The 14,957-nt window shown below is 46.9% G+C and overlaps 1 protein-coding gene across 5 annotated transcripts in view; it reads right to left on the bottom strand.

Annotated features, from left to right (window-relative positions):
• Positions 1 to 1,418: 1,418 nt before the first annotated feature.
• IKZF1 (IKAROS family zinc finger 1) overlaps positions 1,419 to 14,957 on the bottom strand; it is a 96,520-nt gene continuing 82,981 nt past the window's right edge. For 3 of the 5 annotated variants that reach the window (XM_060247781.1, XM_060247776.1, XM_060247779.1), the window contains 2 exons: positions 12,345 to 12,479; positions 1,419 to 2,158 (listed from right to left, as the gene is read on the bottom strand). In XM_060247781.1, the coding sequence (XP_060103764.1) occupies positions 1,452 to 2,158; positions 12,345 to 12,479 (842 nt within the window). In that variant the 3' untranslated portion in view covers positions 1,419 to 1,451. The remainder of the gene's footprint in view (positions 2,159 to 12,344; positions 12,480 to 14,957) is intronic. The other 2 variants (XM_060247778.1, XM_060247780.1) reach the window with 1 other exon arrangement.

The following is a 14,957-nucleotide window of genomic DNA, read 5'->3' as shown; positions in this document are numbered from 1 at the left end:
TTTTTTTTAGATAGAGGCCCCAAATTTTCAGCATCGCATCTGGTGACTCTCCGCAAAGCATCCTCCAAGTTTCAAAAAGATTGGACCAGGGGGTCCAATTCAATGAGCTCCCAAAGAAGGTGCCCCTATACGTCATTATTTCCAATGGAGGGAAGGCATTTAAAAGGTGTGCGGTCTCTTTAAATGTCATGGCCAGAACTCCCTTTGGAGTTCAGTTATGCTTGTCACAACCTTGCTCCTGGCTCCACCCCCAATGTCTCCTGGCTCCACCCCCAAAGTCCCCAGATATATCTTGAATTGGACCCGGCAATCCTAGGCATCGAGTTGCTGGAGCTTTTACTTTTGGGGCCTGCACGGTCATCTATTCCCCCCTGAATAAGTGGGCATAAGTCTTGTAGCTTCGAAGTTTGTTTTGAATAACACACAATAATGGCGCCCAAATAAACACGGCTGTAGTCACTTTACCCACCATTGCCGGTATGGAGAAGGCTTCTCATTAAGGATGCTGAGCGCAATCAACGATTCTGCCAGAAGACATTTATAGGGCTGAGACTACCAGCAAATGTAAGGTTTTATATATATATATATATATATATATATATATATATATATATATATATATATATATATATAATCTGTCCTAGATGTGTATTATAGCTCTCGATTTGTGAAAAGTGCCGAATAATTATGGGAACTACATATGGTGTCAGAATTTTCTTTACAAACTATCAACAGAGAAAAGGTCTGAGTTAATTCTGTCTTTCTGGTTTTTAATCCAATGTGGAGATGAGTGTGCCGTTAACTGCCGTACGTGAAAGGGGAGGGAGAAGGGGGGTGGCTGAACTACCTAACTGAAAAAAGCTCCGGACTTACTTTGCTAATGTTTTCGATTGGCTTATATCAGGGGTGGCAGACTGTGGCTCCTTCACACGTATTGTGTGAAACCAGCGTGGAGAAGGCATTTCTCTCTTTAGATCATTTCTGTAAGCCAAGCCAGTTGGTGACTTGGAGAATGCATTTAAAGTTAAGGTTGCTTTCTTTCCACCTCTCCCTCCCCCAATTTATTTTCCTTCCTTCCTTCCTTCCTTCCTTCCTTCCTTCCTTCCTTCCTTCCTTCCTTCCTTCCTTCCTTCCTTCCTTCCTTCCCTCCTTCCTTCCTTGTCTCAAGGCTCTCAAACATCTGACATTTCTTCTATGTGGCTCTTACGTTAAGCAAGTTTGGCCACCCCTGGCTTATATCTTCTTGCACGAAACACATGAATATTAACAGTACCAAGCTGAACTGTGTCTGCAGGCTACCAAGAGGAGTCCATTTTACGAGGGCCCAGCCTTCTGATTTGGATTAGATGTTGTCCTGATGTCGTTTGAATGTTGCTTTGTGTTTCAGAGCCGGTGTGTGTGGGGGGGAGTGAGCTGCTGCCACCGCGCAACTCCAATGCATGGGGAAAGTTTTAACTCATGCGGAAACGGTGCTCCCCTCGAGTGATGTGAGAAGAGAACTCGTACCTGTCCTGGCTGCGATAGCCACACATGTTGCATTCGAAAGGGTCGCGGAAGCCGTGGCAGCCCATGTGGATGGTGTACATGACATGATCTAAGAACAAGACACGACAGTGTTCACAGACGTAAACTTTCACTTGCTCCCCGTTGCCGCTGATGACTTTGAAAGCATCCTGAGAGCTGTCACTCCCGGCCCTCAGGACGTCGTACTGCCTGTGTTCTTCTTTGAGAGAGAGGCCGTTGCGCGCATGGGGTGCGATGTGGTTTGTTAGGTAAATTAAACCGCCGCGCTCCTCGTTGTTGCTCTCCGTGTCGGTGGAGTCGTGGCCGCTGTTGCTGGGGGACGGGTCCCTCTCGGAGGAAATCGATTTGACTTTCGAGAGCAAGAGCAGGTTTTCCACCGCACTGTCCTGAGCGGCGTGATTGGGGCGAGGGTGGCCGTCCCCGGGGGGCTTGTGGAGCTGGTACATTGGGCTGAGGATGGGCACGACTTCGGAGCCCCCTGGCGGGGTTTGCACCAGGGGGCGCAACGATTCTGCCCCTAGGTAGCTGATGGCGTTGTTGATGGCCTGATCCATGACGTGGGTTTGCATCATGTCGTTCTCCTTCTCATAACTGAGGGTTGCATCGTACGTCGCGTCGGACACGCATTTCTCGCCTGCGAACCAAAATGACGAGACGTTAGGTCGCTTTAGTCGATCGGGACGGACTGTGGCATTGCCACGCCCGGTCGACATCTGACACTTTTGTGAGTGGAATGGCTTTCAGACACTGGCTTTATCTTTTCCGTTTTTAAAACCAGCCAATAGGCTTGGCTGCAGATATTTGATAGGGAAATTGAAAATCACAGCAGTACTGGATCAGAACCCACGGATTGGACCAGGCCTTTAATTCAGCAGGAGCTCACAGGAGCACAGCTCCTGAACCTTTCTGAGGGGTTTCCCCCCTCCTCCCCCCCCCTACCTTGTCCATTAAATTGTAGGTGCAGCTGCATAACAATCCCTGAATTAGGAGAGTGGGCAGCTGGGCAGCCGGGCAGCCAGCCAGCCATGAGGGGCTTTGCCATGCCCCCAGCAGTCCTCATTAACCCCTGGAGAAGCCCACACCACCCTTTCTCCACTTCTTATGTGATTTTGGGTGGCTTCCTGGCCTTTTGACTGTGGGGGGAGGGGGAGGCCCAGGAGAGCCCCAGGTGAGTGAGGCCTGCTTGGGCTGGCTGGATTTCTAGCCAGCCCAAGCAGGCCTCGCTTGCCCAGGGCTCTCCTTTCTTGCGTCAGGTTGCTTTTGGCTGGTGGAGGGGTGGCATATGCTAATGAGCTCCGTCACCTATTTTTCTACAAAACGATCCCTGGATTGGACCATATTTATTAAAAGCTGAAACAGAACTGGGATAGGAGGACATTTTTAGCATGCCATCTGACCATTGTTTTATGTTTTTTTTTAACCAATGTTTTTGGGATTTTAATCTAGTTATTGTTATTAATCCTTTCTTTTAACCTGCCCTGAGCCCGCTCATTGGGAGGGTGGGATAGAAATTAAACAAACAAGCAAGCAAACAAAGGGCTTTTTTTTTAACAAGAACTCCTTTGCATATTAGGTCATGCCCCCTTGATGCAGCCAATCCTCCTGGAGCTTACAGTAGGCCCTGTACGAAGAGCCCCGTAAGCTCTTGGAGGATTGGCTACATCAGGGGTGTGTGGCCTAATATGCAAAGGAGTTCTTGCTACAAGAAAAACCCTGAATAAATGCATATGATGGATGGAATCCAAACAGTTCAATTGTCTTATATTTTTAACTCACAGTTTGATCACACTGTAAGCCATTTGTTGCTCAAAAAGAAGCCTCATCAATACTAAAGTCTGTATATCGTTTATAAAATGTTGGCTGGAGCCAGCTAAATTTGCATTTTCATAATTTACATAGACATTTTTACATTCCATATTAGAAACTTGGAATCTTCTACACCACAGGGTCAGAATCATACTTCTCTGATAAAATTCAAAAGCTAGTTTGAGGTGTTGTGTCCAGCTTTTAAGCCGGTTTTTGAAATCCTTTACAGAAATGGACAGGGCCGTTGAACTCTGATGCCTGGTTCTGACTTAGGGCTGTCAAGTCCCACTGTGGCGAGGGGACTCTCCTCTTGCACGCGCCAAGCACGATGACGTCACCCAGAAGTGATGTCATTGCACAGGGCACGTCGCTCTGGGAACGCTCTAGGATCCATGGAAAAACTCTATGGTACCATAGAGTTGGACCACAAATCCTAGAGTGTCCCCAACACGATGACGTCACTTCCGGGTGATGTCATTGCACAGGGCACGTTGCGTGGGAATCCCCCTGGAGGCCTGCTCCACGCTGGCAGGTTGGGGCTCCCCAAACCGGGGAATTCCTCCGCCCCTGGAGGGAGCTTAGCAATCCTATTCCGACCTCATCGTTTTATTATTGTATCATGTTAAAAAAAAAACCTTGAGCGTTTTCCCACAGAGCTTACCTCGGAGCGACGTCCCTCTTCACCGCGCAGCGTCTGCGCGGATTTCCCACCAACTGCTCCGCATAACCAGGAAGTGCCGGACCTTTTGCGTTGCAGATGTAAACGGCTAAAAACCAGTTTACGTTAGCGACGCAAAAGCGACGCGGCTCTTCCTGGTTATACAGAGCAGTTGGTGGGAAATCCGCGCCGATGCTGCGCGGTGAAGAGGGACGTTGCTCTGAGGTAAGCTCTGTGGGAAAACACCCCTTGTCAAAAAAAATTTAAAATACGGCCAGTGGTACAGAGCCTGTTGTAAGTGAACAGAATGAACCAGAGATATACATATACAAAGCGTACATATATATGAATTCTTTTTATCTGCCAGGTTTCCCTTATGAGGAAAGGAGCTTCACATACAAGCAACCAGTTCTGGGGAAACTACTCCAAACCACTTTCTTTTCCTGAAGCTCTAGCGCTGACTGAACCTGACTTGGTTGGCCCAGGCGACCCCAATCTCATCGGCTCTCGAAAACTCTTAATCTCTCTCTGCTCTGTGATCCCCGAATCTTCATTTTCAGGAGGAAGGATTCCATCTTGACTCCGAGAAGCAGCCATAAGCATATGGAGCTGAATTCACAAGGGGAATGACCTCTAGATCATGGGTAGCCAAACTGCGGCTTGGGAGCCAAATGTGGCTCTTTCACACATATTGTGTGGCTCTTGAAGCTCCCACCCCCACCCCATCGGCTGGCTTGGAGAAGGCATTTCTCTCTTTCAATCACTTCTTCAAGGCAAGCCAGCCAGCAGCTTGGTGAATACATTTAAAGTTAATGTTGCTTTCTTTCCACCTCTCTCCCTCCCTCATCTGTTTTCCTTCTTTTTAATGTTTGCTTGTCTTGCAGCGCTCAAGCATCTGACGTTCATGTCTTGCGGCTCTCAAACAGCCGACATTTGTTCTACGTGGCTCTTACGTGAAGCACGTTTGGCCACCTCTGCTCCAGATACTGAAGCCAAGGAAATGGGTGACTGTTAATGGCTCTCAGCTCCAAGAACATCATTTCGTTAATGCCCGCTCATTCTGTCATGTTTGAATACGCAGTCTGTGCTTTCTATTTTGTTAGTAAACTTCTTTTCGCTTTCAGTGAAGCTAGTGTGCTCTCCGTGACCCAAATTAAGTCGACACGTGCCTGGAGCAGGAAGGGGAGGGGCCACTGTTAAATTCAACTTCCCTAGAGCGCTCAACTGCGTCGGTCCCCTTGTTAGCAAGTGCAGATGGAGGGGGAGATCGGGGCCGGCCCGCCACTAGGCAAACTAGGCGATTGCCTAAGGTGCCGGCCTTCTAGGAGCACCCCATGTGAACCAGTTATTTTATCAGTGCAAGGTGGGGTGGAGTGTTGCCAGAAGTCAGCCTTGCCTAGTGTAGTGCCAGTTTGGTGTAGTGGTTAAGTGGGCAGACTCTTATCTGGGAGAACTGGGTTTGATTCCTCACTCCTCCACTTGTACCTGCTGGGATGGCCTTGGGTCAGCCAGAGCTCTGGCAGAGGTTGTCCTCAAAAGGGCAGCTGCTGTGGGAGCCCTCTCAGCCCCACCCACCTCAAAGGGTGTCTGTTGTGGGGGGAGAAGATATAGGAGATTGTGAGCCGCTCTGAGATTCAGAGTAGAGGGCAGGATATAAATCCAGTATCTTCTTCTACCTCACAAGGTGTCTGTTGTGTGGAGGTGGGGAGATAAAGGAGATTGTGAGCCGCTCTGAGACTCTGAGATTCAGAGTAGAGGGCGGGATATAAATCCAATATCTTCTTCTATCTCACAAGGTGTCTGTTGTGTGCAGGGAGGGGAGGTAAAGGAGATTGTGACCGCTCTGAGACTCTGAGATTCAGAGTAGAGGGTGGGATATAAATCCAATATCTTCTTCTACCTCACAGAACTTTCTAAATCAATGGGCTTAGAAGGGCGTAACTCTGTTTAGGATTGCATTAACGGTCTCCCTCTCCCAACCCAGAATCAGGTTGTGCAATTTCTGGAAACACTGTGAGCCTCTGCAACTTTTCCTGTAGAAAGTAAGCTAAGCATCGCACGACTCTGAGAGATCAATTATGATCATCCAAAGGATGCTAAACTGAAAAGATAATTTTGCTTTTGGGAGGAAGCAAAACCGAAGCTGCAGAGGGAAGGAACTTTCGAGGCCTCTTGATGCCACACAGATAAGGCTCCCACCTTTCATAGTTTCATCTCGAACCGTCTTTCTATGATGTTTTGACACCACATGCTGAGTAACCGACAGGAAGTGCTACCCTTTCAGACCTCATATCTGGCAAAGTTTTTAATATCTTTCCTTCCCACGAGGGCTGAAAGGCAGAGCCTGACATGGGAGTTTGCACCTATTCCAAAGCAGGACACCCCTTTAACCAAACTCTTCTTCTAAATTGCCCCAAACACTCGAACTCAAGAGCATCCCACGAAAGCTGATGGGCAGTAGGTTCAGGCTAGACAAAAGGAAATACTACTTTACACAGAGAGGGATTAAATTAGGGACCGTCTCTTCCGTGGTGCCGAGTGTTAAAGCTGCAGTACTGCAGTCCTAAGCTCCGCTCACGACCTGAGTTCAACCTTAAGAAATTCGGAATCTGGGTTTTCAGGTAGCCGGCTCGGGGTTGACTCAGCCTTCCATTCTTCTGAGGTCGGTAAAATGAGGACCCAGCTTGCTGGGGGGAAAGTGTAGATAACTGGGAAAGGCAATGGCAAACCACCCCGTAAAAAGTCTGCCGTGAAAACGTTGTGAAAGCAACGTCACCTCAGAGTCAGAAATGACTGGTACTTGCACAGGGGACCTTTCCTTTTCCTCTTCCCATATGTTCCCCAGAGGGTACTCAGATCAGGGACACAGAACCTGTTAGTGATCCCTGGGCTGAGGGAGGCAAGATGGAAGACCACTCGGGAAAGAGCCTTCTCTATAGTGGCCCCCTATTGGTGGAACCAACTTCCGGAAGAAGTAAGAGCCTTGCGGGACCTTGCCCAGTTCCACAAGGCTTGCAAGACAGCTTTATTTCAATTCGCTTTTAATCGATAGCCACATATGAGGATACTCAAGAAGACTGAAATTATTGGAATTTATCATTAGCACCAAATTGTTTTAATGCTTTAATTGTTACACTGTTTAAGGTTTTTTTATTAGTTAATGCTCAATATTTGTAAATGTTTTTATTGTTGCAAGCTGCCCTGCACCCGCTTTGGCAGGGAGGACGGGATATAAGTCCAATAAAATAAATAAAAAATCAATCAATAAATGAAAGGACGCCATCTTGGATCTGAAAATGACGCCATCTTGGATTTTAGGGATTGTAATCCGAAATTGTAGGAAACTGCATGAAATGACTGTAATGATTTTATTGTGATTTTATTATTAATACTATGTTATTTAAGCTGCTGTTGGCCGCCCTGAGCTCGTTAGGGGAGGGCAGGATACAAATATAATATAATAAGATAAATAAATAAATATGCTCTGTTGTTCACCATCCAGTGGAACTGGCTGGCCACTGTGTGAAGCAAGATGCTGGACTAGACGGACCATTGGTCTGATCCAGCAGGGCTCTTCTTATGTCCTTAAGAATTCCTTCTTCTTTCTAGTACGTTCACAGGGCAAGCATTTGAGGAGGGACGGTGGCTCAGTGGTAGAGCATCAGCTTGGTAAGCAGAAGGTCCCAGGTTCAATCCCCGGCATCTCTAACTAAAAAGGGTCCAGGCAAAATAGGCGTGAAAAACCTCGGCTTAAGACCCCGAAGAGCCGCTGTCAGTCTGAGTAGACAATACTGACTTTGATGGACCCAGGGTCTGATTCAGTAGACGGCAGCTTCATATGTTCATCACTATGTCCTTTTGCCATTCTCTGACAACCAGTTCTGGGAATAAAGCATGCAAGGTTTTTTTAAGGGAGCATTTCTGAATCTGCAAAGTCCCTTGTGTCCCATTCCATGAACTGAGGAAGTGCTGTTGGGTGGGGCGTCATTATTGACAGTCCAGCGTAGGTCCACCTCGGGCATCCCATGCCGACAGACACCCGCTGGACCATTCAATCCTCCTCTCTTTTAGGCAATCAGTAAGGGCTGTCTTCTTTAGCAAGGTTCTCTCTTTCGTACCAGAATGCCTGGAGTAGAAAAACTGCCCTCTGCAATTCGAGCATGGCTTTACGATTCTAATGCGTGCGTGAAATTCCATCAAGTTACAGCCAGCTTGATAAAATCGCTGAAAATGCTAACGAATCAGAAAACAGCCCCGCCTCCTATCTCGAAAAATGGCTTCCATTTTTTGGAGAAAGAACAAACCATTTCATTGTCGGGCCAGTCTATGCGATCGCATCCTTCATTCAACGTTTTAGCCCACTTCTGATTTGATAATTATTATCCATAGATTATGCTGGATGCATATTTCAATTATAAATATATATTTTTAAAAAGTTACAGCCTTTTCAAGGCAAGTCTGGCCCTGCGTAGCAACCTTGGACTTCCTTGGTGCTCTCCCATCGGAGATCTAACCAGGGCAGATCTAACCCTGTTTAGCTTCTGAGATCTGATGAGATTGGGCTAGCCTGGGCCATCTAGAGAAGGAATTGATTTCATTAGTCGTTTGGATACATTTTAATTTTTTTTTTTAACAGTGCAGGGACGGAGCCGCGTGTCTTTTTTTTTGTTTTGCGTTTCACGCCACTTTGGAGGGCTCTGACAGGAGGCAGGCTAGAAACGGAATCAAGAACAAACCGGATTAGCATCGTCGTTCTGCACGGGATAGAGAAGGCAGAGAAAGAAGTTCTTTTCTCCCTTTTTCACAATGCGAGAACTCGTGGACACTCCATGAAGTTGCTGAGCAGTCGGGTTAGAACGGATAAAAGGAAGTCCTTCTTCACCCAAAGGGTGATTCACACATGGGATTCACTGCCACAGGAGGTGGCGGTGGCTACAAGCATAGACAGCTTCAAGAGAGGATAAGCATAAGAGCAGAGGTCCATTAGTGGCTATTAGCCACAGCGTATCGTTGGAACTCTCTGTCTGGGGCACTGATGCTTGGTATTCTTGGTGCTTGGGGGAGGGGCACAGTGGGAAGGCTTCTAGTGTCCTGGCCCCACTGGTGGACCTCTTTATGGCACCTGTTTTTTTGGCCACTGTGTGACACAGCATGTTGGACTGGATGGGCCATTGGCCTGATCCAACATGGCTTCTCTTATGTTCTTATGTGACACAGTGTGTTGGACTGGATGGGCCACTGGCCTGATCCAACATGGCTTCTGTTATGTTCTTATGTGACACAGCGTGTTGGACTGGATGGGCCATTGGCCTGATCCAACATGGCTTCTCTTATGTTCTTCTGTGACACAGAGTGTTGGACTGGATGGGCCATTGGCCTGATCCAACAGGGCTTCTCTTATGTTCTTCTGTGACACAGAGTGTTGGACTAGATGGGCCACTGGTCTGATCCAACATGGCTTCTCTTATGTTCTTATGTGACACAGCGTGTTGGACTGGAGGGGCCACTGGCCTGATACAGCATGGCTTCTCTTATGTTCTTATGTGACACAGAGTGTTGGACTGGATGGGCCACTGGCCTGATACAGCATGGCTTCTCTTATGTTCTTATGTGACACAGCGTGTTGGACTGGAGGGGCCACTGGCCTGATACAGCATGGCTTCTCTTATGTTCTTATGTGACACAGCGTGTTGGACTGGAGGGGCCACTGGCCTGATACAGCATGGCTTTGCTTATGTTCTTATTGCAAACAACACAGCAGAAGCAGCAAAACCCCCAAAAATCTGATACATCCAATCCCTTCTGTGTGTTGGCCTATCACCCAGGTGGCTGCTCTTCTTTCAGCTTTCAAGCGACACGCTGAAAATAAACACCCTTAAGTAAATGCAATTAATTTGTATGTCTGGCTGCGTCTCTCATCACTTTTTTTTTTTTTAAAAAGCAGAGACCACAAGAATATTGAGCCAAGAAAAAAAAAAAAAAAGCACCGGACCACTGACAGGGTTTTGCAAGGAGAAGCAGAAATGAGGAAATCCTTTTTTGAGGCAGCGCTGGTGGGGCGATGGATCCAGGGATCGGTCGAAGAGCGCTTGAACCCAGGTAGCACTCCTGAAATTATGCTGTGGCGGGAGGGAATTCTAGCAGGAGCTCCTTTGCATATTAGGCCACACACCCCTGATGTAGCCAATCCTCCTGGAGCTTAGAAGGCTCTATTTTGTAAGCTCTTAGAGGATTGGCTGCATCAGGGGTGTGTGGCCTAATACGCAAAGGAGCTCCTGCTAGAATCCCACCCCTGCAGCTTAAAGGCACTTGGTGTAATTAGTGGACTGCTCAAAGCCACCAAGTAATACACCGTCTTTCAGCTTGCAAAAATATAAGGATTGTGTACAACACATAATAAACCATACAATAACGATAGAGGCCAGCGGTGGCCTTTTAAACTAACCGAAACTCCAAGGGGCCAAAAAACCCCACCCCAAATGAATAGATGTAAGTCCAAACTTGGAAACAGTCGAACTGAAATTCACCAGGTGGGTGCTCCTGAAGAGTGTAGCTTCAACGCAGCCGCTTTCTTAAAAAGACGTCTCTCTAGATTTTGATGACATTTTCAATTCTTTCTTCAGTTTAACGGCTGAATTATTTAGGAACCCCATTCTACATTCTCTAATCACAGCATTAAGCTTCTCATTTCAGCGCGAACATCGGGCTCTTTTAAAAGGCCCCAGCCCCGCCGGCCTCTATCATTACTGTATGGTTTATTATGTGTTGTACACAATCCTTATCATATATTTTTGCAAACTGAAAGACGGTGTATGACTTGGAGAATCCCACCCCTGGCTGTGAGGGTCTGGTCGGGGAACACTACTATCCTTCTGAGGGATCTAAAAAGTAAGAGAAGCCCCCCAGAATCTGCAATCACAAAACACAAGTCTGGTTTGTGGTTTTCATTTTTTCGCACGCTTCGTGTTGCTGTGACGAACCAAATGCCGTAAACGAGTTGTGCCTGAAGAAGGGAGCGGTGACTCACAAAAGCTCCTCCCTGCCACATATTTTGTTTGTCTTTAAGGCATGACTGAACTCTTGCTCATTTTGACCGCTACAGGCAGACTAACATGGCTACCGTGGTTCTATCTAAGCTGAGTTAAGTGTGAGCCAGCTCACAGGGGTTTTTTTTAGCCTCCAGCTCGCACGTTTTTTAGCTCAAGAAAAATGGCCCCCAGACCTGTGTTCCCTCTAAGCTGAGTGAGCGTGAACTAGCTCACAGATTTTTGGCCTCTGGCTCACACATTTTTGTCTTAGCTCAGGAAAAAATGGCCCCAGAGCAAACTAATTGATGCAGGAGCTCATGACCTGAATGCCAGTAGCTCACAACGTAGAATCTTTGCTCAAAAGACTCCATGGCATAGAGGGCACATTGCCCCAGAGCAAACTAATTGATGCAGGAGCTCACAACTTGAATGCCAGTACCTCACGAAGCTGAACTTTTGCGACTCCACAGCTTAGAGGGAGTCTTGACCAGAGAGCTCTTTTTCTAGCAGGAGCTCCTCTGCATATTAGGCCACGCCCCTCTGATGTAGCCAATCCTCCAAGAGCTTAGAGGGCTCTTCGTACAGGGCCTCCTGTAAGCTCCAGGAGGATTGGCTACATCGGGGGGGGCGTGGCCTAATATGCAGAGGAGCTTCTGCTAGAAAAAGAGCCCTGGTCTTGACGGTAATCCGTCTTGAGCTATAAACAATTTGGAAAGGATCCATGCAAACTGGAGATCTGGGCCCTACCTGGCTTGGTAGCCTTTTATAGGTCCTGTAAAACGGAGCTGTTCTACCAGGCTTTTGGATGAGGCACCGGGCGTCCATTGGTTAGATCAGTCGGCCTCCCCTGCCGTACCATCATATACCATTATCAGTGCCGAAAAAATTATGCTATAAATATAGCGTTGCTATGAAGTCATTATTCAGACTGTTTGTTACTGGCAGGGGCCAGTGGGTTATGTCACATCATCATATACGGTATGTAAAGTGCAGATTAGATTCTGAGCTCAATGCTGTAACTGATTTTAATTATGATTTTAGCTGTTCTTGATCATTTGTTTTATTATTGCTTATTTCAATGTACTCCGTCCTGAGCCCCCATGGGGGAATGGGCGGAATATAATAAATAATAATAATAATAATAATAATAATGATTAATAATAATGATTAATAATAATAATACTGCCACAACTGCTAAGGTTGGCAGCGGCCAGGGGAATAATTACTTTGCCTGTCTGGTTGCAACGAACAATACAAGTAAAACAGGATTTAAAAAAAACACACACAATCCAACTAGGTAAAGGAGGCAGCAAGCGTTTAACTCTTACCCACAAATTTCTGAGGCATAGAACTCTTACGTTTGGCGACGTTACTCGCGAGTCGGTCCAGCACCAGGGATCGCTCGGATCCCATTTTGCACAGGTCTTCGGCCATTTCGCTCTGGCTTGTTTCCTCTTTCATGACTGGAAGTTAAAAGGACACGAGACGGGTTAGGAGGCTCGTCGACAGGCTGGCCAGACACTGCTGAGGCACCGTCTATAGACGGCAGGCACCCTTGGCCAAAAAAGGAGAAGCAGTTTTGGGCACCTGATATTGGTGTCTGTGGGCAGAGGATGCAGTCAAACCAGCTGCTTTCCCCATCCATTCCTTCACAGCTTGGGAATAGAATAGACGCATGCAAAACAGCACAATCAATGCCAAAAAGTCGGAAGAGGCAGAGCGTTTTTTGAGCAGGAAGGCAGGTCTGGCTGGCTTAGCGTCAGAGGGTGTGGCCGAAAATGCAAAGGAGTTCCTGCTGGGCGTTTTCTACAAAAAAACCCCTGTGTGAAACAACGGTGATATCAGGGGTGTGGCCTAATATGCAAATGAGCTCCCGCTGGGCTTTTTCTACACAAAAAGCCCTGCGTGAAACAATGGTGATGTCAGTGGGTGTGACCTAATATGCAAAGTAGCACCTGCTGGGCTTTCTCTACAAAAAAGCCCTGTGTGAAACAATTGTGATGTAAGGGGTGTGGCCTAATGTGCAAAGGAGTTCCTACTGGGCTTTTTTCTGCAAAAAAGCCCTGTGCGAAAGACTAGTGCTGTCAGTGGGTATGGCCTAATATGCAAATAAGCTCCTGCTGAGATTCGCAGTGGATGGTGGGATATAAATCCAATATCATCTTCTTCACAGCTCTCATAGGAGTTGTGATGTCAAGGGTGTGGCCTAATATGCAAAGGAGTGGGCTTTTTCTACAAAAAAAGAAGCCTTGTGTGAAACAATGGTGATGTCAGGGGGTGTTGCCTAATATGAAAAGCAGTTCCCGCTGGTCTACTTCTACAAAAAAGCCCTGTGTGAAACAATGGTTATGTCAGGGGTGTGACCTAATATGGCCTTCTCCTACAAAAAAAGAAGGCTTACATCAATCTAACCAAATTAAACCCAAAGAAACCTTGACCGTATAAACCAAGCTTATTATTCCAGTTTGGCCCTTGCAACTGTCAAACACCTTTATTTATGCTGTATGCTAATTTGCTGTTCGCCCTCTCCCTAGATGTATAGACTGGCAACTTGCATATCCATGTATCTGAAGACGTGGGAGCACACACAAAAGCTTCTCCCCAGAATAAAACTGCCACTGGACTCAAACTCTGTTCTGCTTCAGGCCAACGCGTCTACCCACCCAAATCTATCCATCTACCTGCTGCAGCGTTGTTGACCCTAAAACTATTGAGGTGCCAACTGATGGCGGGGGTCGCTTTGTGTCGTTGGATTGACCCAGCTGATTATGGTGCCGAGCGGAGAAGGACATGACAGGAAAACGTTTAATTCTTGTACCTACCATACCAAACCTTTAATGGCATAATAGATTCAGGTAAAAACACACAGAATATAAAAATAATTTAAACCTTGGAGATAAAATCAAAATGAAACCGAGCTTACAGATGCATTCAAACATGGTCAGAATTAAATTTAAGGATGTCAGCCAGAAATTTTGCCACAGCCTCACTAACCACCCCCTCAGTATCACTCAATAAATAATAACAGGGTGATAGAATAGACAAATCTGGGGGAAAAGAAAGCTTGCCAAATAAATCTTTGCGGAGGTTATGGTAAAAAGAACAATCAAGCAATATATGCTGGATTGAGTCAGGAGTATTCGCTCCACAGGAGCAAAGTCTGTCGGCTAAAGGGACTCGCTGATATCTCCCTTGTAAAACTTTGGAGGGAAACACAATTGGTCTAGCCAACATAAATGCCCTGCGATGACTTGGAGTGGTTAAGTCTGATAGATAATTGGGCATTTTGCCACAGAAAGCATAGGGCGTTTTTGCACTCACCTTCAAGTGGTGCGACCACCCTCCTCACGCCGGCGGATCTGCAGGGATTTCGCACCAGAAGCGCCGGCGCACCCAAAAGAGCTGGCGACTTCCGTCGCGAAACCAGCTCAAACGTTTTCCTGCTTCTTGGCGGTTTCCGTTTGAGCTGGTTTCGCGACGGAAGTCGCCGGCTCTTTTGGGTGCGCCGGCGCTTCTGGTGCGAAATCCCTGCAGATCCGCCGGCGTGAGGAGGGTGGTCGCACCACTTGAAGGTCAGTGCGAAAACGCCCATAGAGACCTAAGGAAGCTGGAGAGCAAATATAAGCGTCAGTTGGCGGTAATTTCGTTTCCTCCGATTCCCACAGTCTCAATTTAATACATCTGAAGATATATGATTCATCAGAGGTAGAAAAACCATCTACCTCTAACCCCAATTGATTGAGTTTGGACAGAAGCACTGCTGTCCAGGATGAGATATATGGGTCTCTTTTCATACAATCAAGAAGGCTGTTGGGATCTGTTCTAAAGTGAATTTTGAGCCACACTGCAATCCAGGCTTTTGTCTCCACCAAAGACTGACCCACTTCAGAGCAGAGAGCAAAGCAGGACACACATTTTGGCAAACCAAGAATTTGTCTAAA

Source organism: Heteronotia binoei, chromosome 10 (genome assembly GCF_032191835.1).
Source record: "Heteronotia binoei isolate CCM8104 ecotype False Entrance Well chromosome 10, APGP_CSIRO_Hbin_v1, whole genome shotgun sequence".
Lineage (NCBI taxonomy): Eukaryota > Metazoa > Chordata > Lepidosauria > Squamata > Gekkonidae > Heteronotia > Heteronotia binoei.
Note: the sequence above shows the minus strand (reverse complement) of the source record. Positions and strands in the feature narration are given on the sequence as shown.